At 43.5% G+C, this 22,539-nt stretch overlaps 1 long non-coding RNA gene and 1 gene segment (V, D, J or C); one reads left to right on the forward strand and one right to left on the reverse strand.

The window, feature by feature from the left end:
* The first annotated feature begins 3,868 nt into the window (after window positions 1–3,868).
* On the forward strand, window positions 3,869–13,544 carry LOC115601704. The segment is given in 6 exon segments: window positions 3,869–3,922; window positions 5,759–5,834; window positions 10,175–10,510; window positions 10,888–10,905; window positions 11,958–12,064; window positions 13,166–13,544. Coding segments are annotated over 6 exon segments (618 nt in total).
* A 3,529-nt stretch (window positions 13,545–17,073) lies between these two features.
* On the reverse strand, window positions 17,074–21,327 carry LOC115601595. The gene is made up of 2 exons (XR_003989409.1): window positions 20,715–21,327; window positions 17,074–18,185 (listed from the first exon to the last, which is right to left on the reverse strand). It is a non-coding gene; the product is annotated as an uncharacterized LOC115601595 (long non-coding RNA).
* Window positions 21,328–22,539: the final 1,212 nt, after the last annotated feature.

Genomic DNA, 22,539 nt, shown 5'->3' on the forward strand with positions numbered 1-22,539 from the left:
CTTCTTTGTGCAGCATTTCTGTGGGTAGCCCCATAGGCTGTGATATGGAGGACAGGGGCAGGGAATGGCACTCTGGGAAGATATTTAATATCTGTAGTACCTCTCAACTAGCACGATCTCGGAACGTTTTGTAGACTCATCTTCAGGAGTTTCAGACAGTAACATGCAGCTGCTTTTAGAGCAGAACACCTTTTCTGTTTATCAGCACATCTCAGTGCTATAAAACTGCCAAAAACCATTGAGAGAGCACCCTGAATCACACAGGCAGCATACACCTATTGTAGAAAACCACAGGCAGCAACACAAATGCTCCCATTGTCCCCCACTCCCACTTCCAATCATATGACTTAACATTCCCTAATGGAACCTCCCTGAAAGCTCTACTTGGGGAATGAAACAACCTGTCGCTAGGGCTTGTTCTCCTTATGTGTCAATGCCATTGCAGCTGCTGGCTATACTTTTTTTCTCAGTTAATTGGTCATAATGGGCTTGCTTAAATTTCCTGGAAGAGTCAAAAGGGCAGAGAGATTCCTGGGTTCTGTTTTTAACTCCCACTAACCCCAACTTGCACTGGAATTGAAAGTCTATGAAAAAGCTGACAAAGCTTGTATGCCCATGGGGGTGTACTAGACAATCCACTGGGGTGTGTGAAGAAAACATTACAACTTCAGTATTACATAGAAAACTTCAGTATTACATAGAAAACATTAGAACTTCAGTATCATATGCATATAATTCAGTATTATATGCATATATAATTCAGTATTATATGCATATAATTTCAATTACTAAATAAAGCTATACTCAAGGTGGGTGCTCAAAAATAGCTTAAAGATGGGGGTGTCTAATCAGAAATGTTTGCAGACCACTGTTCTAGTAGTTTCAACAAGAACCTTACATGTTCTTTCTTACATTCTGTTATAACATCAGCTGCCAACTCTGCAGTGCCTTCATGTTGTCTTTCATTTCTTCACTGCCAGAGTTTCCTTCCTCTTTTGCTCACGCCCAAGCAAATTAAATTGTGCTTGTGAAACTCAGATCCTCTTTCTGTCAGTTGCTCTTCCTGGGGATGCTGAGGATGACAAGATTGTGGGAGGCTACAATTGCCCAGAGCATTCAGCTCCCCACCAGTGTCCTTGAATGTTGGGGATTGCTCCTGTGGTGGTTTGCTCCCCCAAAACCAGTGGGTCCTGTCAGCTGCTCAGTGCTAGAAATCTAAGTATGGATTGCGTCATGTATCTGGATTCTAGTCAAATCTTGCAAAGCCACCAGATTTGGAATATGGTGCCTAGCAAAAGAAGAGAATCCACAATGGCAATGCAGGGTGTATCTGAAAGGAGATAGCAGAAAGGAGAAAGGAGAAAGAAGAACCACCACCCTCTGTCTGACTGCATTACATGATCTTTCCAATATTCCTGCACTCTTGACATGCTTTTCTGTGCATCCTAACCTTCTTTTCTGGGCACATTTATCCATGCGGCTTACCACTACTATTTTGTTCTTTTTCATTCCTCCAGACATTCTCCATGGGTCTTTTTTTTCCTGAATTTAAGGCATACCTCTGCAGAGAGAGCACGGATCAAGGATCATGCTTCTCTGCAAGAGGAAATGTAATCTTCCTTCCCTACGCATTGCTTAGTGCCTCAAGTGTCTGAAGTGATCCATCCATGCTCGCACCATTGCCACAGTTGCTGGCTGGGTATGCGCTGGACAGGATGCCCAACTAGCAAGGCTCTCCAGACTGTCTGTCATGAAATCACAAAGCTGCCAGGGCTCTGTGAGACATACACAAACCTAAAGTACTGGAGTACATTCCCGGAAATTGGAAGAAATTTCCCCTGCCTGGTGCAGATGCGGAGATTCTCATTGGTGGCAGCAGCTACACAGTGCAAGAAAAGCAAAGAGCTGGATATGTAGTGGTAACAAATACCCAAACATGAGAAACTAGAGCACTGCCTAGTAATGCTTCTGCTCAAAAGGCAGAGTTAATAGCTTTGACCCGAGCCTTAGAGTTAAGCTGCGGAAAAAGAGTCGCCATTTATACTGCTCCAAAGCATGCATTCGGAGCGGTGCATGCGCGTGGGACAATTTGGAAAGAAAAGGGCGTTGTTAAATTCACAGGGGACTCCAATAAAACATGGATCAGAAATGATGAAGCTCTCACAAGAAGTTCTGCAGCCGAGGGCCAGGAGATGCCCGCGGCTGACACGGGTTTTCTCTCGGGGCTGGCTGCAGGCCCCCGTCCCTCTGAAAGCGAAGTGGAGGGCCTGGGGCTGGGGAGGGGCTGGAGGAGGGCCCGAGGTGTGGAATGCAGGAAGGGGTTTGAAGTCCGCGCAGCAGAGAGGGGTGTCCGGAGCAGCCCCTGTGGGCACGCAGAGGCAGCTGCTGCTTCCAGCACGGGGCAGCGTGTGCCGCGCCGGGCAGCTCCAGCCGGGCCGTGGCTGTCGGGTCGCCCGTCGGCTGCGCCCCGGCCCTTCCCCGGGTCTCGGTGTCCGCGGTGCTCTGTAACGCGCTCCTCGGGCGCCACCTCCAGGGCCCCGAGTGCCCGCACTCATCGGCAAAGCGCCGACCGGGCGCTTGTGTTGATGCGCTTCCAGCGTGGAGCGGCCTCGCGTCTCCAGCATTGCCGGATGATCCTCTTCTGCGTTGTCATTCCAGGCTGCGTCAGCAGCTCAGCTCTCTGGGCATCCAGTCTGACAGACGGGGGCTTCTTCCCCGCACCCTTACGTTCTTTGGTCTTGATGCCGGGCTTCTTGCGCATCCGTCCCTCGGTTTTGACAGGAACTTCTTTTAACGTGCCGTGACATTTGGCTCTGTAGGTCGTTTTGCTAGACAGAGTCTCAGGTTGGGAGTCATTCCAACCTTGCTGAGAGTTTTCTCTGTTCTTGGAACTGTGGTGTTTGTGGTGCTGTGGGTGCTGCAGTTTGTTTCCATGGGAGTTTTTCGCTTGGAGCTGCTCTGCCCAGGGGTGTGGAGTGGCTGGCAGGTGGAATAGAGAGGAGAGTTAGTGGTGAAAATGTTGATATTCCTAGGCTGTCCCAAACCTATGTTCACATGACTATCTTTCCCTGTATTGCCTCAGTGTGTGTTGGTATACACAGCCTCACTGGCACAGATCTTGCCCTCTTGGGAATTACAACAAACCAACCTGTTGGGGGGAAAAGAGGATTTTGTATGTCCCATTTAGTTATGTGTGAGGGAGGGAGATAAAAGTAACCTGTTACCTGTCACCATCAGTCCCTGTTCCCTATGATCAGTCTCCAAACCGAAGGCACAGTCCTAGATGAAGCAATTTCTTAGCCAGGGCCACAGGCACCTGGGAGAAGCTTGTACTTCTGCTTCCTATAACAGGACAGTCAGAGGAATACAAACTTAGGAGCTCAGCATCCTACTTCCCTCCCTTTCAGAGCAACTGTGATGAGCGCAGCAGAGACCAAAGTGAATATTCACAACCAGACCAGGCTACAAACAGGAACACCAGTCCGTACTAAGCAAATTGCTCTCAATGCAAAAGAGTTACTTGCGGGCTTGAGGTTTGTTTATCATCCTGGGCAGGAGAAAAATAGTAGGGATGAAAGCAGTGTGAACACTGTCATGAAGTTACCTGGTGAAAAATAACTACATTTAAAACCAGCTAATAAAAATATATATATTTTTTTTTTCTATGGGAAAAAATGTCAGAATTAAAAGTTCAGGGATAATGGCTACACTCAGAGGTAATTGGACTGTCACACATAAACAGGCAAAGGAAGGATGTGGCCTGTGGTCCCCATGGCAATCTTTCACAGTGACAAAAATGGGAGGGCGGAGCCATGGGTGGGATTGTTTTTGTAGGAGGTTGTATCATTGTGGGGACAGATTACCCACAATGGTACGTTCTCCAGGAGGCCTTTACAAAAACCCCTTTGTGCCTTCTGGAAGGGTGTGTTAAGATAGCTATAGAGAATTCTGCAGCTCAGCAGGCATATTCTGTCTTGGTTTTTCTTGACGGATCTGGTATACTAGGACTTCCTTTCACCATCTGAGAACCAGCCCTGCCCTCTCTGGAAAACAAGCCAGGAGATTCTGAGACATTGAAATAATTTTCAGTAAGCCAGATGATTGGCTGCAGACGCACCTAAAACCTATCTGAGTATGTGAAGCAGAGAATTAGGTTGTTTTGGTTGTTTGGTTGGTTTTTGTGGTTTTTCTTTTACAATGTGATAATGTTTGCAATAGACAATGGTTCTTTACTAATGTAACAAAACTGTTAGAAAAAGAATTCTGACATATAGTAGGCATCTCTCAGAGGGGGCATCCAGTGTCTACTGACTGACTCATGCCTGCGAGCACAAAGGTTTTCTCCAAACCTTCTCCACACTGTCTCACTGCAGTTTTTCCTAATGGATATCAAGGGTTTGTCTGAGACCAGACAACTTATTCTTCTGGACTGCCCTTGTGTGGATTACTTTTAACCTATCAGAAAATTGAATGGGATTCAATTTTCCATTCAGGATGGCTGACCTGCCATTTAAAGGGAAAACAAATGGATTTTAGTTCAGTGCAACAAAGGTGAGCGACCTATATGAAAAGGCATGTCACTATGACAACCACAAAGCAAGTATTACTTGATTATTAACTCCTCAAAGTGAAGAATGGAAGGCTTCACAATGCTTAGCGTACGAGACTGACAGTAAGGACTCTGTAGCAACTAGCCTCCTCCACTTTAGGTACATCTGTATGGTTTCTACACTTGCAAAATGAAAATAGCAGGTTCACAACAGCTACTGGTTGGGCAGACAAGTGATTCAGAGCAGCCTACAGAGAAGGACTTGGGGGTGTTGGTCCATGAGAAACTGAACATGAGCTTGCTTCAGTGTGCGTTTGAGCCCAGAAACCCCCCGTGTGCTGGGCTGCATCAAAAGGAACGTGACCAGCAGGTCAAGGAAGGGGATCCTTCCCCTCTACTCTGCTCTCGTGAGACCTCACTTGGAGTATTGTGTACAGTTTTGGTGTCCTCAACATAAGAAGGACATGGAGCTGTTGGAGAAAGTCCAGAGGAGGCCATGAGCATGATTGGGGGCTGGAGCACCTCCCCTATGAAGACAGGCTGAGAAAGTTGGGGCTGTTCAGCCTGGAGAAGAGAAGGCTGCGTGGAGACCTCAGAGCAGCTTCCAGTGTCTGAAGGGGGCTACAGGAATGCTGGAGAGGGACTCTTCATCAGGGACTGTAGCTATAGGACAAGGGGTGATGAGTTCAAACTGAAACAGGGGAAGTTCAGGTTAGATATAAGGAAGAAGTTCTTTACTGTGAGGGTAGTGAGGCACTGGCACAGGTTGCCCAAAGACATGGTGAATGCTCCATCCCTGGCAGTGTTCAAGGCCAGGTTGGACAGAGCCTTGGGTGACGTGGTCTAGTGTGAGGCGTCCCTGCCCATGGCAGGGGGGTTGGAACTGGATGATCTTAAGGTCCTTTCCAACCCAAACCATTCTACGATTCTATGATTCTATGATTCTATATCAATGAGATAACATGGAGAATATGGAAAGGTTGTAAAACAACTTCAGATGAAAGGTAGCCAGTAAAAGTAAGTAGCAAAAAACTCCAGGAAATTCTGTTATAAATTATTATACAGATTATATAATGTTATTTCAAGCTGGTTTTCAGCCAAATCCCTTCAGACAGAGATAAAGGGATCTTATGAATCTTTGGGATTTCAGATACAGTAAACACTGCTTAAGCTTCTGCTTGCTAAAGCCAGCTGCAGTGCTTTTCTTAGCTTATAGTACAACACTTCGTCATCGTGACCACAAATAGCTTGACTTTCGGTGATGGCACAAAACTTACAGTAATAGGTAAGATATTTTTGTTTTCTCTTTTAAATCACTTCAAATTCCACATCTTCTCTTTAGAGAACTTCACTCCAACCTTATTCTGCCTTTCATTATTAAACTGCTGTTTTTGTGATGTGCTAGTAACCCAGTCTACTTTGAAGAATAGACTAAGTTTAATGCTCTAGGTAGGGACACACTTTTACTTTGGAGAACTGAATGAATGCCTTTCCAGTAAATAAAAAGTTGACCATTGAAAGAATTAGAATGAGGAATGGGTTAAAAAATATATGCATTTCACAAGCATATTGTCTTATCTGCAAAAATCACTATTTCCCAAAAGTGTAACTATTTTCCATAATGCTAGTTCTTCTGGGGCTACAGACGATAAAGGACAAGTCAATGAAAGGCTATGTGTCTGGAAAGAACAGAGTTACAATAACACTTTGGACAGGTCTAGAAAACAAAATAAAGACTCTACAAACTTAAACAACTTTGGATTTTTCCAGGGTAAACTAAAGCATGTGTTAACTCAGATAAGCAAGAAAGACAAGTGCACTAGCATTTTTAGTTGACAAAACAGAAGCCACTCAAGTTTATAATAAGCAATACTAACAGCTCTCTGCAGCTGTTAAATTCCAAGTCTCCACAGAAAACTTAGCAAGTTTTTCCAGAAAACAGACTCATCAGGGTGGTGATGAAAAGATCATTCAGGACAAAGATCTTCCTAATTCAGAGGAGACGCCAAAAGGCCACCGAAATCTGCAGAAGTGAATATGTCATTCATTTCAAATGAAAATAGCTCTCGGGGAATGTTTCTTTCTGGGCTACACTTCTCGGAGAACAAGTCTGCTTCTGATAAATGATGGTGATCTCTTCTTCTCACTGTATTGCTCCTGGAGTCAGAAGAATTGGTGTCTCAGGCTTTTGTATCACAGTATTCCACTGCAGAGTAAAATGATTACAAGTGATAAAATTCAACCTCCACAAAGTCAGTGATCAGCACATTTTTTGAAATCCAGTGCAAATCTGAGGTCCCTGAGCTGAGGAAAATCAATACACTGATCCCTCACTAACCACAGTCAATTATGCAGCTAACTTTAATAATCATAGATAAGAGAACAGAGAGAATTCCTTCCAGTGAAGGAGAAAGGGAGGGATGCTCAGGAACCAAATGGGGACAGTAGACCAGGATTCTGTGTATTGAAAGTTATTTTGTAAGTAAAGAAAAAAGAAAATTATTGTCTCTGAATATGGGAAATATTTTCTGATAGTACAGCTAGATAAATAGATAAATGTCTTCTAAAGAAATGGTGCGAACTGTAACAACCAATTCACCCAAGCCTGAAGCAAAAGGGCTGTGAAAGAGGTATTTTTGTGACTGAACTCACCTGGTTAGATACACAGATGTGGCAGTGTTCCCTTTCCCTTACAGACATCTCCTTTTTTTAGGGGACCTTAAATGTACTTTGTGTTTCTTCATTTGCTGGTACTGCATGAGGGGAGGGTTTAGTCCACAGGCTCAGCTCAGACTGACAGTAGAGAAGAGGTTTTACTGCAGCTGCAAAACAGTGTGAATAATGCAAGATTGTCCTTTGGCAGTGGGACAAAGCTCACGGTCATAGGTAAGACAAAATTCAGGTCTCTGTGGTATATGTAATACTGGTTTAGGGGACAAGAGCATTCTTAATTAGCAGCAGAATAATGATCATTTTTCATACAGCCAGGAGGACAAGATTAATGCTTTATTGGTTGCTTGTTAAAATGAGATGTGCTAATATGGAAGTGTAGGAACTGCAGGCACAGATTTTGAGATCCTTCTGTCTATTGCCTTTGTCTTCCCTTACTTTCTCCCATCATGAAGGGAGAAAGGTAGAAATAATTCTGTTTCCTCCAATTCTCCAAGAAAATGTGGAGGTTTGGAATGAAAGATTCTCCTTCGCTATGCAAGTTTTCTCAGTTCATCTATGTAAAAAACGCAACATTTCAGAGGTAGATTGTGGATTCTTGTGTCTGCTGAATCACACAGGAAAAGCTGGTACTTTGCTCCCTTTTCCATAGATGGTGGACAGGCTGCCTGAAGTTGCTTTTGGGCACTGGCTTCTTCTAACAGTCCTTTTCGTGACTTCTAATTCTCAAAAAGCACCATATTCTTTTTGTCTCAGCGCACTTTTCTCCTTTATTCTTTCTCCTTCCCAATATTTGCTTTCTCTGCCTTATCCCCTCCCAGAAAAGGTCTTAACATCATCTATATCAAGGTATTTTGGAATCAGTGGGCAAAAAAACCTTTTCCATCTGCTACTGTCACATGTTATAGCGAACTGTAGAAATACACACAGGTGCCTGCTCCTTTAAACAGCACCATTTTAAAGAACTAAGTGGCTGTCAAGAATAGCATAATGACACTGTAGGCTATAGTCTGATTGTGTATAGCTCTGCTTTTTATCTTTGAAGTTGGCACCATGCTCAGAGTTACAGGTAAGTAGCTGTGATTAACTCCAGTGCTCAATGTGGAGAACACTTGAAAATTCCCCTTGCATTAATGATATGCGGCATATCCTAAGATGATCTTAAAATGAGACTAGGAGTGAAAACTGACAAGAAATCATGAAACCAAGCTTGCCATGATGAGAATGGAAGAACTGTGGTATTTTTTCTCTTGGGTGGGTGAAGAATGTGTGGCAGAGAATGTATGAGTTTATGCATGGAAATGGTTAAGCATTATGACAGCATCTGCCATGAACACTGTGGAAGATCAGAACAGAATGGGCTGTTGATAGCACTTTTTCTTCTGATTGTCACTGCTCTTGCTTGTACCAGTCTCCTTATTGTGTTTCAAGCAAGCTCATTCTCTGGCTTTCTTTGTCTTTCCAGCAGTTTTATCATTCTTTCTGACTGCCTTTTTCTCCTGCCTTCCTCTTTGCCTTTTTTTTTTGTGTCCTCCTTATAATTTTCCATGTCTTCACTCAGTAGCTCTTCAGGTTCTGAGCCAATGAACTTATGTCAGAGATACTTTTAGGTTAGGAAAAAAAATTCCTAAAGCCAAGTACTAGAAGGGAGCAGTGAAAGTGACCAACCTCTCCTCATATCCACTGGAAGCAAAGCAGAGCAGCACCAAACTTCTAGGGGTTTATCTCCATTACTATGTAGTTATCTCTTCTGAAGTCTGTACCAGCTCACACATTGTCACAGAAGCACCCCAGGGATCTTTGTAAGCACTGGCAATCATGATTAGGGCTAACAGTTGAAAGCAAACACTGGGGCTTAGGGGTTAAGATCTATGCAGGATGTAAGTTGCTGCTAATTCTGCTCATTCTCTCCACTCTAGAAAGGAGGGAATGAGCAGGAAGAACATCCACAATTTGTAGTGTCTTCACACTGAAAAACAGCGAAAGTTTTCCCTTTGGCACCATAGTTCTCTCTGCACTTCTGTTTCCATGTGCAGTCTGGTGGGTTTATTATGATAGATGAGTGAAAAAGTCACTCTAATAATGATGGGTTGGGGAAAGGCGGCTTTTAGGGTCACTGCACAGATCCTGAGTAATACCTCAATGTTGCCTTGTACATCCTTTTGAATGTAGAAATCTGTTGTCTTTAGTCTTATATGTAGGTATTAAAGGTATTAAATACTTTAGGACAGGGGACAACTTTTGGTTTGTGAGCGTATAGAATCTTGCATCAATTTGGGAAGATGTGTAGTCCAGGGCTTCTCATACCTAAATAACAAATAACATAAAGAGTTATATACTTTATAGTCTTAAGAAGGATGGCAAGTTAAGACGGAAAGCAAAACTTGTCCCAGGCAGATTCAGGTTACCTACTTAGAGTGTTCCTCACTTCAGAGAGTGAGAAAGATTAACTCATTCCTTTCAAGTGTCCTCTCAGATTGGGGGGTCCCAGTAGGGTGTCACATAGTAGTATAATTCTGAATGCTGCAATAACCATCATGTCTTGCTACCTCTCCAGGAATGTAATTCAATCAGTTGAAGATGCTTGTGCCGTTTAACACAGACTCAGAGCTACTGGCACAATGTTACAAATACAGGCCTTATAGCATTACTGGGTACTTCTTTGCCTACCTGTTTGCTCAGGTTCTTTTAGCTTTCCTATTCTGCTGACAGAGACAATATTAGAAGTTCAAACACTCATGCATTTCTGTAGCCAGACCTTTTATTTTTCTGTGTAATGAGAGAAGACAAATGCTTTCAGTTTCCTGGCGTCTATATGACTCTAACAGATATAAATGGTCTAATAGGCAGTTGTTAAAAGGCCAGATACATCAGGAGTCACACAGCACAGATTTTAAGAAGTTTCTGATTGAAGACAGTTATGGAAGCTCTGGGCCATATTGCTTTCTGTTTCAGGGAAGAACGATGAAATCATACCTCCAGCCGTGGCCATCTTCTCCCCTTCAAAGGCAGAGATCCAACAGAAGAGCAAGGCCACCCTGGTATGCCTGGCCTCTGGTTTCTATCCTGACCACCTGGATCTGGTCTGGAAGGTGAATGGTGCTACAAGGACAGAAGGGGTGGGGACGGATGAGTTTTCCACACGTAATGGGAGTACCTACTCATTGACCAGCCGACTGAGGATCTCAGCCCAGGAATGGTTCAACCCTTCAAATCGCTTTGAGTGTATTGCCAATTTTTTTAAGAATGGAACACTGGAATCAATACACAAATCAATCTACAGTGATGCTGGTGAGTAAAAAACGTGTGTCACAAACTAGAAATCACAAATCAAAAGGGTGTGGGTTACAAGATGAGACATATCTATATACAACTTCAAGACAGGGTGTTGTTATGGCACAAATATTTATGTAAACTTGTAGATATTTGCATATGTTGCTTCATATTCCTGCGACTCCATATCTACATTATCATTCTACAGTTATAGTTTTTCAAAGTTTTCTTCAGATTTTCGCTGAGAAATTCCTATATTATAGTAAAATGTGCCGTATTATAAAATCTATAGTATAGTAAAATTAATCAGCTGGTATACTGTAAACTGAACTTCAAAAATTGGTGCTGTTTGGATTGAAAAGAAACATGACTTTCAGTCCCTTTTTCTCTTTCAGGCTGTGCACTCACGGAAGGTATGTTTGTCTTCTCACAGGCAAATATCTGTATGTATTTTAATCCCAGTTTTGCTGATGCAAAGTACAAGGTGTGTGAGATTTCTACTAGAATAATAACTTTTAATTCCCCATCTAAGTTATTTGTACTTTAGAATAAAAAAACCCCATGCTTCAAGAGGTTTGTATGTGCCTGCTCTATGTAGCTGTGGTTTGGGGGGTTTTAGATCTTCTTTATGATTCTCTTTTGCTATAACAGAAGAAATTGTTGAATCTCCCTATAGAGTATAATTTGCTCTTTTTATCTTCTCCTCCAGTCCTTAACACTGCCTTCTGTTGGGAAGCTTTTTGCTCAGCCATGAAAGCAAAAATTCATACTCAGCCAAGTGATTATCACATTAAGATTCAGAATCCTGAATATTTCTTAGTATCAAATTCAGAATATTTCTCATTACAAGTCACATTCCCCTCCAAACTGCAAGCATATCCATATCTATGCATACATCTTTACACAATCCTGGTTTTCACCAACTTCTTTAATGCTTCAGGAATCTTAAGGTTGAACCAAGACCAGGCTGGTGTCTCAATGCTACTGCAATTCCTTAAAAGTGAAAAATCCACAAGAATAAAAGTTCTAGAGACTAGGTTATTCTGGGCTGTGTAAAACTTCCCTGATACAGCAGCATCACTCACAAGGCCACAGACAATAATGCATGAAAAAAAATGTGTATCTTCTGGTTCAGCTTAATTGGGGTTCCTAAGAGAGATTCACATGAACAGCCTAGTTTTTCAGTAGGTGTGGCAAAACAATGCTTAAACATTCCCAATCAGGAAATACTTTCTTAGTATTAATCCATTCTCTCTCTTTCCCAGACTTGCTTTCTCTTGGTTCTCTAAATCACAGTGTTCTTTCCCACCCGCTACTCTCTCGCGTCAATAGAGCCATTTCATTTGGCTCTAGTTCCCGTGTGTTGCCTGGCTAAAGATTTCAAGGGGTTTTATTTGATTAGAGCTACATTAGATCTAGTCTCTTGCGATGATGATTCAATGCACAAATGGTGTTTGATTTGCAGAGTCCTACTTGAGGTATGGAAATTCTCTGAAGCTCACTTACCTCATTCTCTGTGGCAAAGCCTTGCTCTACGCAGTTTTGGTGAGCGGTCTGGTGTGGACAGTCAAGGTAGGCTAGTGTGCCACTTGCAGGCTGAGATAACTCACTAATACAAGGGTCAGCGGATGCAGAAAATATCTCTTCTCAGCTGAGGGGCTGTTCTCCATGTATTCTGTCAGGCTTTGTGCAGGCTAGTTTGAAAAATCACAAGTGATGAGTTTTCTGTTATTGTTTTTCCAGAACTCAAATAAAATCAATGCTATCTAGCAGAGAAATTCCTTCTCAAAATACTCTTTAAACACACAAAAAAAGATGAGAATTAAGGACAACTTCTCCAGAATATAAAGAAGGGAAATATCAGATATATCACACTCCTCTGTAGGCATCGAAAGGGAACTTACAACTGCAGTGACAGTAATAAACAGGGGGTCTGAGGAGATATGTGGGATAAATCTGAACGAAGATTTACAAAGAACGATGGGCTAAATCTGAACAAATAGGAGATGTTTAACTAACTACAGGAAATAATTTTTATCGGTAAGTTTCTCATACAGCTGAAAGATATTTCTGGTGAGAGTAGTGGAAGCCTCAGCACTTGTTCTTTTAGAAGCAGGACCGGGAGATATCTATTTCAAAAAGTGACCTGGTAGAGTTAAAGGGTGAGTGTGAACACAATCTCAGCTACAGCTTAGTGTCCTTTTTAAAGGATACTAGAGAGAGTAGGTTTGTACTTTACTGGATCAGTCATAGAATCACAGAATGGTTTAGGTTGAAAGGGACCTTAAAGATCATCTAGTCCCACACCATGAGCCCCTCCATGAGCAAGGACATCTTTCACTAATTGAGGTTGCTCAGGTAGATGACATCTGCAGTTCTTCTCTTGTCACTGATGACTGATGCAGTCACTCCATTACAGAAGGCCACCAGATCTAACATAGAAAGTTATTCCGTGTGTAAGTAAATAATCTGTACAGGTTAAGGCACTTCTTGGTGTAAAAGGGGAGAAAGCATGGACATACAACATGGTTATTTCTGTTGATGCTCTCAGGAGACGCAACAGTTGGGACACTGATAAATATGGTCTATTATTTCCTAGATTGTTGTATTTGTTCCTTTTGCCCTTTATTTTTTTTTTTAATTGTATATTTATTCTGTTTTGTTTTCAATTAGGTTGGTGGCAAGTTGTATAGAGAATAAGTGAAGAACTGTCATAATGAATGAATGAAGATGTGACCATCAGCAGGAACATAGCAAATTATAATTTCTACTTTTCTATAGACAAGGATCTACTCTTCTGCCTAAGAACTTCTGAATATTATTTCTTGGTGATTCACTGTCCATCTCCTGTTCTTTCCACTTTGTTGTAATCACTGTTGGGTTTTCCCTGTACTTCTATATCACATTGTATCATATATGTGTCATATCATATTGTATCATCATATGTGCCGTATGTATCTTATAGAATCATATCTTTAAAATTAACACCTCATTAATGCTCAGAGGCTGAAAACCCATCCTTGAATTAGGAATAAAGTTTTAGCTTCTTTTCTATTCAAGAAGCATGAGTTATTGGTTTTTATTTTGGTGTTTGGTAGCAATAATATCCTACATCAATACAACACAACTTCCTGTGAGTGTGTTGCCAATTTTTTTTAAGAATGGAACACTGGAATTGATACACAAATTAATCTATGGTGATGCAGATGAGTGAAATATATGTGCATGTGGAGGTCATCCTCTGTCGGTTCCTGTATCTAGAATAAGCAGTCATTACTGAGGGCATATTTCTTGCCACAACTCAGATCTGTCAGTCCCCAGGAAACTGAGACCAAGAACAAGAATCCAATCCTGTTTTTCTCCAAACTTGCTACAAGCCATGTAATTCTCATTCCCACACCCACTCTCTATTATACAAGTGCCTGGTGGGGGTTTTGTCTCATGTTATCATACAATCTCCTTGTTACTGGAGTCTGCGGACGGGTTTTGCCACCTGGCAGCTGCTGTTTCTGTTGAGCAACACCCAGCAAACGGAAGACTTGTGGGTTTGGGGGAGTTACTGCCCTGCTTTTACAAATGGAAAGAAAAAATAATCAGAAACTACTTTTTGTTTTGTCTAATCAGAGTCTAATCTAGACAGTGTTGGTGCTTATTGGGCTGTGAGACAGGTAGAAGTAGGAGGAATAAAGAGAGAGATGTGACACACATAGTGGCCTATGCTTCACTACGTAGCCAGAGGTAAACTGGCTAGTCAGAGCAATTTCTGAATAAATGGCAATCTACATGTCATTTTTCCTGAATGAGAATTCATTCTAAGTTGTATACTATTTTGTACATTCTCCCTTTCCTCTCAACAGCCTCCACACGTGTGTAACTTCTCAGGACTGTGCCTATGCACTTGCAGACCATGGTAATGGCTCCCCTTCTGTCATTTTAATCTCATCTGTAGCATGTTACTCCTGCTTAGCTCCTATTCTTGTATCTTTGCAGGTTCTATTTCCTTTATTTTATGTCTGCTTTTGGTTAACAATCTTTATTGATTACTCTGATGAGATAGAGAACACACAGTGATCAGGAAAGCCGAGATCAGCAATTAACCTGCACTTCAAAGACCTGTTCTACCTCTCTTGTTCCAGCTCCCTGGCAACATCTGGTTTGTGAACATGCTATTGGCCTACATACCCTCTTCCTGTGCTGAGAGCGGCTCCCTTCTGAGAGAAAGCACTGAGAAGGAGAGAAGTTTATGTAAAGAAAGGAAGTGACTTTGAAGGGCTGTGTTCAAACTGCTGGCACAGAAATAGACAGCGGAATAGTTCATCTTCACAGAGAAAATATCCAAAGAGAAGTCTGAGCGGTTTGGCCGTTGAGCTTTGTATTCAATGTGAATGTCACCTTTAAATTCCTGATTTGGACCTGGGGAATAACAGATCAATTGCAGCCCCTTCCCTGGTTGCTGCAGATACCAGTACATAAAAGTATCATCATAATTTTGACTGCATGTTAGAGTAGCTTTGTCATCTTCTTTCAGGACAAGACTTGAGGTTTGGGTGATTCGAGCTCCTATAAGACAAAGCAGAACAGAAACATATTAAGACAAGGGAGCTACATTGTCCCAGAAGCAGAGCAGGTCTCATGGCTTTCCTGACTCCTTACTTGCTCCAAAGAAGTACATGGACACGCACCAAACTGTCCACATCCTCATTTCTGCCCCAACAGCCTGTGTGCGTGCCCCTATAAGGGCCTTATATAGGTCCGTTTCACATGCTTCTCCTAAACCAATAGCATACATCTCTGTAACAGCTAAATCTATGCTGAAAACAAAGCTCCTTCCTGCAAGAAGTGTCAAGCACTGTCAAGTGTATCTTTTGAAAACACACTGAAAGTTTCAGACTGACTCTGACTCTTGTTCTATCGGACAGAGTATTATCATATGTGATAATTGTCTTTTTACCCACACTTGTATGTTTGATTTTAACTTTGGGTCTTTTGTTTCCAGAATAAAACAGAAAATGTTCCGTTTAACCAAGTGAAATGATTCTTTGGTATAGGTGACACTAGAATCTTGATTTCTGAAGAAGAGCAAATGCAACGCAGATGCTCAGACTTTCATTAGTTTTCTTCCTCCTCAAGCTTTCAGAACCAGTATGGATGATCTTGTTCTGCAAAGAGTTTTGTATGTGAGTCTCTTGTAGCCTTAGCACACCACGAGTGAAGGAAACCTGGCTTGTTCCTAAAGCAGACATATAACAACTTCTTTTCCCTCAGTTGTCCCAGCAGTACCTGTACTAATGATAAACCCAGCTTCCAGGATTCAGAGTGATGCCACTGTCTCTGACACAATCTTTTAGTCTGTGTAAAGGAGACTGATGGCTGTCCTATCATGCCTTTTGGATGCTCAAGGGGAACCATCATAGCAGTTGTATTTGCTACCTGCAGCTTTGAAGTGAGGCCCCAGACACAAATGCCAAAATCAACCAACCTAAGAGCTCTGCTAGGTAAACTCTTTTCTTTCTGAAGTGAAATGATACCATCTGCTGGAATGAATGGGTGCTTACAGTGATCCTTAGGGGCTGTATTTCCCACCGTTCTCTACTTCTGCATTAGCAGAACTGCATGGAAAGGGGAATGGAACTAATATACCAGAGACATGTTTGTCTGTCCTTAAACCGGTGACTGTGAAATGCTGAATTGAAAGCGTGAACTCAGAAATACACAAGTTCTTTCTCTGCAGGAGAAAGATCCCAGAGCTGAGGTTGAGACTAGGATTTCCCAAAGCCAACATAATGCAGCTGAGGAAGGGAACTAGTGTGTGAAGCAGCCTGATGAGGTACCTAAGTAGATCTGCTGTAAAAGTGGTCCTAAGGTGCAGGGAAATGGGCTGGAAAGCGAAACCTCCTCTCACCTAGAAAACATAATTCTAGAGTTTTCCTCTGGGTTGATGTGGGACTGGGGGCAGAGGAGTGGCTGACAGCAATAGAATGGGTGAAATGTTCAAGGGGAACATCTAGATTCAAATCCCATGTTGTCATTGTTTCAAGCCAGGATTTGAATGCAGACAAACCAGCTCTGTAGTATACTGTGTGGCAGTGTACCACAAAGTAAGCTCATTGCTCCCTACAGCTCACTAAGGAGGGAAAGGGGAGAGGGAGGTGCTGATCTCTTCTCCCTGGTATGCAGATAGGATGCATGGGAATGGTTCAAAGCTGTTTCAGGGGAGGTTCAGACTTGACTTTATCCAACATTTCTTTACTGGGACGATGGCAAGCACTTGAACAGGAGCCTCCTAGAATGGTGGCTGATGCCCCAGGCTTGTCAGTTTTTAAGAGGCATTTGCCAATGCTCTTAATGACATGCCTTAACTTTTGATAAGCCCTCAAGTGATCAGGCAGTTGGACTAGATGATCCCTGTAGGTCCCTTCCAACTGAATTCTATTCTGTTCTGTTCTATCCTCTTCTGTTCTGCTCTGCTCTGTTCTCACTATGGATCTCCCAGAAAATGGCCTTAGACATACAGTCTGCTTGGTAGTCCTATAGAAGTCATTTGGGACATTCATGGACCAAGGAGGAAAGGGACACAAGGATAAAATTACAAGATGTTTATTTCATGATAATGACACACGCACCTCCAGAAGAGCACTAAAGGTGTCCACAAGGATGTTGTGTGCTGGCCATGCAGTCTGGTTGTTAAAATGTGGCCAAGGTCTTTCCCTTCACTTGCCAAATATGAGTTAATGTTTTGAATTCTTCTTCTCTAGGGCACGCTGCTCATGTTTCCAGTTGCTGGCCCCTTGGACCTGTGGCATCCACGCCAGTTGCTGCCACTCAGGACCTTCACTCCCTCCTTTTGATGGCACCATGATCACATGGGCCCATAGAACTTGTGATCAGAGCAATGTCTGAATAAATAGCAATCTACATGTTATTTTTCCTGAATGTGAATTCATTCTAAGTTGCATACTATTTTGTACATTCTCTCTTTCCTCTCTACAGCCTCCACACGTGTGTAACTTCTCAGGACTGTGTCTATGCACTTGCAGACCACGGTAATGGCTCCCCTTCTGTCATTTTAATCTCATCTGTGGCATGTTACTCCTGCTTAGCTTCTATTCTTGTATCTTTGCAGGTTCTATTTCCTTTATTTTATGTCTGCTTTTGGTTAACAATCTTTATTGATTGCTCTGATGAGATAGAGAACACACAGTGATGAGGAAAGCCGAGTTCAGCAATTAACCTGCACTTCAAAGACCTGTTCCACCTCTCTTGTTCCAGCTCCCTGGCAACATCTGGTTTGTGAACAGGCTATTGGCCTACATACCCTCTTCCTGTGCTGAGAGCGGCTCCCTTCTGAGAGAAAGCACTGAGAAGGAGAGAAGTTTATGTAAAGAAAGGAAGTGACTTTGAAGGGCTGTGTTCAAACTGCTGGCACAGAAATAGACAGCGGAATAGTTCATCTTCACAGAGAAAATATCCAAAGAGAAGTCTGAGAGGTTTGGCCGTTGAGCTTTGTATCCAATGTGAAAGTCACCCTCAAATTGCTGATTTACACCTATAGAATAATAGATCAATTGCAGCCCCTTCCCTGGCTGCTGCAGATACCAGTACATAGAAGGGTGGTTATCATTTTGACTGCATGTTAGAGTAGCTTTGTCATCTTCTTTCAGCACAAGGCTTGAGGTTTGGGTGATTCGAGCTCCTGTAAGACAAAGCAGAACAGAAACATATTAAGACAAGCGAGCTACATTGTCCCAGCAGCAGAGCAGGTCTCATGGCTTTCCTGATTCCTTACTTGCTCCAAAGAAGTACATGGACACGCACCAAACTGTCCACATCCTCATTTCTGCCCCAACAGCCTGTGTGCGTGCCCCTATAAGGGCCTTATATAGGTCCGTTTCACATGCTTCTCCTAAACCAATAGCACGCACCTCTGTAACAGCTAAATCTATGCTGAAAACAAAGCTCCTTCCTGCAAGAAGTGTCAAGCACTGTCAAGTGTGTCTGTTGAAAACACACTGAAAGTTTCAGACTGACTCTGACTCTTGTTCTATCAGACAAAGTATTATCATATGTGATAATTGTCTTTTTACCCACACTTCTATGTTTGATTTTAACTCTGTATCTTTCGTTTCCAGAATAAAACAGAAAATGTTCCGTTTAACCAAGTGAAATGATTCTTTGGTATTGGTGACTGCTAGAACGTTGATTTCTGGAGAAGAGCAAATACAATACAGATGCTCAGACCTTCATTAGTTTTATTCATCCTCATTAGGTTTCTTCATTAGCTTTCTTCCTCCTCAAGCCTCCTTAAGCTTTCAGCACCAGTACGGATGATCTTGTTCTGGGAAGAGTTTTGTATGTGAGTCTGTTGTAGCCTTAGCACACCACAAGTGAAGGAAACCTGGCTTGTTCCTAAAGCAGACATATAACAACTTCTTTTCCCTCAGTTGTCCCAGCAGTACCTGTACTAATGATAAACCCAGCTTCCAGGATTCAGAGTGATGCCACTGTCTCTGACACAATCTTTTAGTCTGTGTAAAGGAGACTGATGGCTGTCCTACCATGGCTTTTGGACGCTCAGGGGGAACCACCTGCATTATTGAAGTGAGGTCCCAGACACAAACGCCAAAACCAACCAACCTAAGAGCTGTGCTAGGTAAACTCTTTTCTTTCTGTAGTGAAATGATACCATCTGCTGGAATGAATGACTGCTTACAGTGATCCTTAGGGGCTGTATTTCCCACCATTCTCTACTTCTGCATTAGCAGAACTGCATGGAAAGGAGAATGGAACTAATATACCAGAGATATGTTTGTCTGTCATTAAACTGGTGACTGTGAAATGCTGAATTGAAAGTGTGGACTCAGAAGTACACAAGTTCTTTCTCTGTAGGAGAAAGATCCCAGAGCTGAGGTTGAGACTAGGATTTCCCAAAGCCAGCATAAGGCAGCTGAGGAAGGCTACTAGTGTGTGAAGCAGCCTGATGAGGTACCTAAGTAGATCTGTAAAAGTTGTCCTAAGGTGCAGGTAAATGGGCTGGAAAGTGAAATCTCCTTTCACATAGAAAACATAGAGTTTTCCTCTGGGTTGATGTGGGACTGGGTGCAGAGGAGAATGGCTGACAGCAATAGAATGGGTGAAATGTTCAAGGGGAACATCTAGATTCAAATCCCATGTTGTCAGTTTTTCAAGCCAGGATTTGAATGTAGACAAACCAACTTTTAAATGTTCTCCACATCCTGGCCCACAGCATAAACAACTTGTTTATGAACTGGTTTATGAACAGTAGCACTCAATCTGCATGATGAGAGTGTCAAAATGCTTGGAATGTATAGGCAGAATTCTAGAAAATGGATAAACACATTTAGACTGTAGCTCCATTGAACTGGCACAAGTCTAGCTGTTCCTTTGCCTTTAAGCCTGTAATGAAAATTCGCAACTGGCCAGTGACAACTGAGGAAAGAGGTTAGGATGCAAAGTACAGAATTACAAAGGAAATATTAATTTATGCGCATAAGGTGTCCCAGCCAAACTGGGGCAAGCCAAACATGGTTTTACACACGATTCATATACCCTTCAGATGTTCAGGTACTACACAATTTGGCTAATCACTGACACCCACGCTACTGATTACTAATCACAGTATAACTCTGCAAAGCAGATTTGTCCCCCAGAAGAGCATTAAACAGCCCTATCTACAGAGAAGGCCACACGGACTTCACCGTATCATTCCACGAGGATCAGGAACCCATAGCAGCATCAATCTACCCCTGCCTTCCTGCTTCAGAGACTTCAAAACAAGCATGTAGCTATGGCTCTTCAAGGAGCTAGAGACAGAGAGCAACACCACCCATGGGAGCAGACCAAGCACCCCATGCATGTGCGGAAGGGATCTGGCTTTGACAGGAATTTCCGTGAGCAGAGAAACCGTGACCAATTTCATGGAGCTTTTCTCTCCCAGCCCCAACACGACCTAAGAGAGGAGAGGTGTGCTCGGGGGCGGGTCCCTCTGGGCACTCCCGAGTCCCAGCAACAGCCTTTAAACAGCAGCAAAGGGCAGAAGCCCCACAGCCTTCGGAGTCTTAATCCCTTTCACTCGTTCCCCCTTCCCCCACCACCCCCCGCCCGGATAGCAGAGATCCGACGACATCCTCGACCACGGCTCTTCCCCAGCTCTCTTGGCCCAGGCTCACAATGCCCTTCCCCGCCGGCTCGCCCGCTACAATACCTTCTGCAGGGCTCCAGCAACACCCCCTCCACTTCCCAGCATCGCTCATGTAGTTTTAGCAGGAGCCCTTCCCGCTAGAGCCATGCCGGCCGCTCTCCCGGCATCAGGAAACTTGGACAAAGACCATTTTCCCGGTGTAAGTGACACCGCCTCGATGGGCCAGCGCCAGGTCCCTCTCGCTCTGCGCCCACCGCCGCTTTGTCCGCTGGCCCCGGGCGCAGCCCTTGGCCCTCGACCGATGCCTTCTACAAGTCGGATGCCTGCGAGCAGCGCCGCTCCTCTCCAGGCCCTTCTCCGGGAGCGGCTTTTCCTTCTCTCCTCACCCCGATCCCGCTCCCCTACAAGAGTCTCTCTTCTCCTCCTCCCTCTTCCCAGGAGCTGCCTCGCTCCTTCCTCCCCTCCCTCCCCCGGGCTCATCCCGCTGCTTTCTCCCTGCCCGCCCGCTCCTCCCCGCCGTGCCCCTCCTCCTCTGCCTGGCCCCCTCCCCAGCGCTGTTCTGTGCCGAGACCTGGCCCAGCGCAGCAGCGCCCGGCAGCAACTGCGCGGAGCCAGCGTGCTCTGGCAGCCGCTGCGCTGGGCGGCACCGGGTTCCGTCCTGGATCCTGGCCTTTGCTGCACAGGCTCCCTCCCGCTTCCTCCGCTACAATCACTAGTTAATAATTCAGCTGAGGGCATTCAAGCTTGTGCAAAAGAGCGCTGAGCAAGTTATCCTAACCAGCAGTATGAAAAAAACCTGTCTTTGTCAGGTCAAGTTTTCTAAATAAATGTTTGTTTTCTCTGTTGGTTTTTATTGCTTTTCCCCTTCCTTTTCAGAAAACGATCAGAGAAGTGCTCCAGCTGGGAAATCTGTGTACATCATGCTTATTTTCATGAGCATTTTATACGGGATGGTTGTGATGGGGCTGATGCTTAGGTCCAAGAAGAGGAGCAGATTCTAATGCATACACAGTTGTCCTAACTCATTCTGGGTTTACAGGAGACCTCGGTGGTGCTTCCCTCCCCCTCTCTGCTGGACCCATCTGCTTCCCTAAGAATTCCTGTTAGCCTTTGCAAAAATGCAAGGAGTTGGATGGCTGGGCACACCCCTGATCATTAGCTCTAGGGCCTAACAAAGGCAGGAAGGGCCACACAGAGGACAGAAAGGCCTGGATACTCTGTTTTCATATTAGGAGTTCTTTTGAGATGGTAAATCATTCCCTAGCAAAGACGTGATGCCAGAATTGAGATTTACACTGACTACAGCCAATCATCTACCACCCTATAAATAGTGGTCCCAACATAAAGCCTCTCCTGGACCGCAGAAGGTTGTTGTCTCCCTTTGAGTAGGACGCCCCTCAGAGCCTGTAAACGCTCAAAGTTTACACAATAGGGGAATGGATCATCTACTTGGGCTGTTACTGTCACTCACTGACACTGAACCCTTTGCCCCTTGAGGAAGGTTGAGAAAGCTGATGTGAGTATTGTTTTAGTAATACTCCTTTTCACTGCACCCAAGGGAAATTTTTAACATACATATATGTAACACATCTTTACATCGAGTTATCCATATATCTCTATCTTAGTGTCTCATGTTAATTTAGACACTTAATTTTAAGTGCATGTATACTAGCATCAATAATTGAGTGGTTTTAGAAATCTTGTAATTCGTTTTAACAGTACATACTGCTGCTAAATTACATCTGTCATCCTTTAGACATAAACCGTTGACCAGGTCTGAGACTAAGATTGGATTCAGCTGCATCCAGACTCCTCTCTGAGAGGAAATTTAAAAAGCGAGGGGGTTTAGTCTGAACTTCATGATGCAATGGGAGAATTTCCTTATTCC

This window comes from Strigops habroptila, chromosome 2 (assembly GCF_004027225.2).
Source record: "Strigops habroptila isolate Jane chromosome 2, bStrHab1.2.pri, whole genome shotgun sequence".
Taxonomy (NCBI): domain Eukaryota; kingdom Metazoa; phylum Chordata; class Aves; order Psittaciformes; family Psittacidae; genus Strigops; species Strigops habroptila.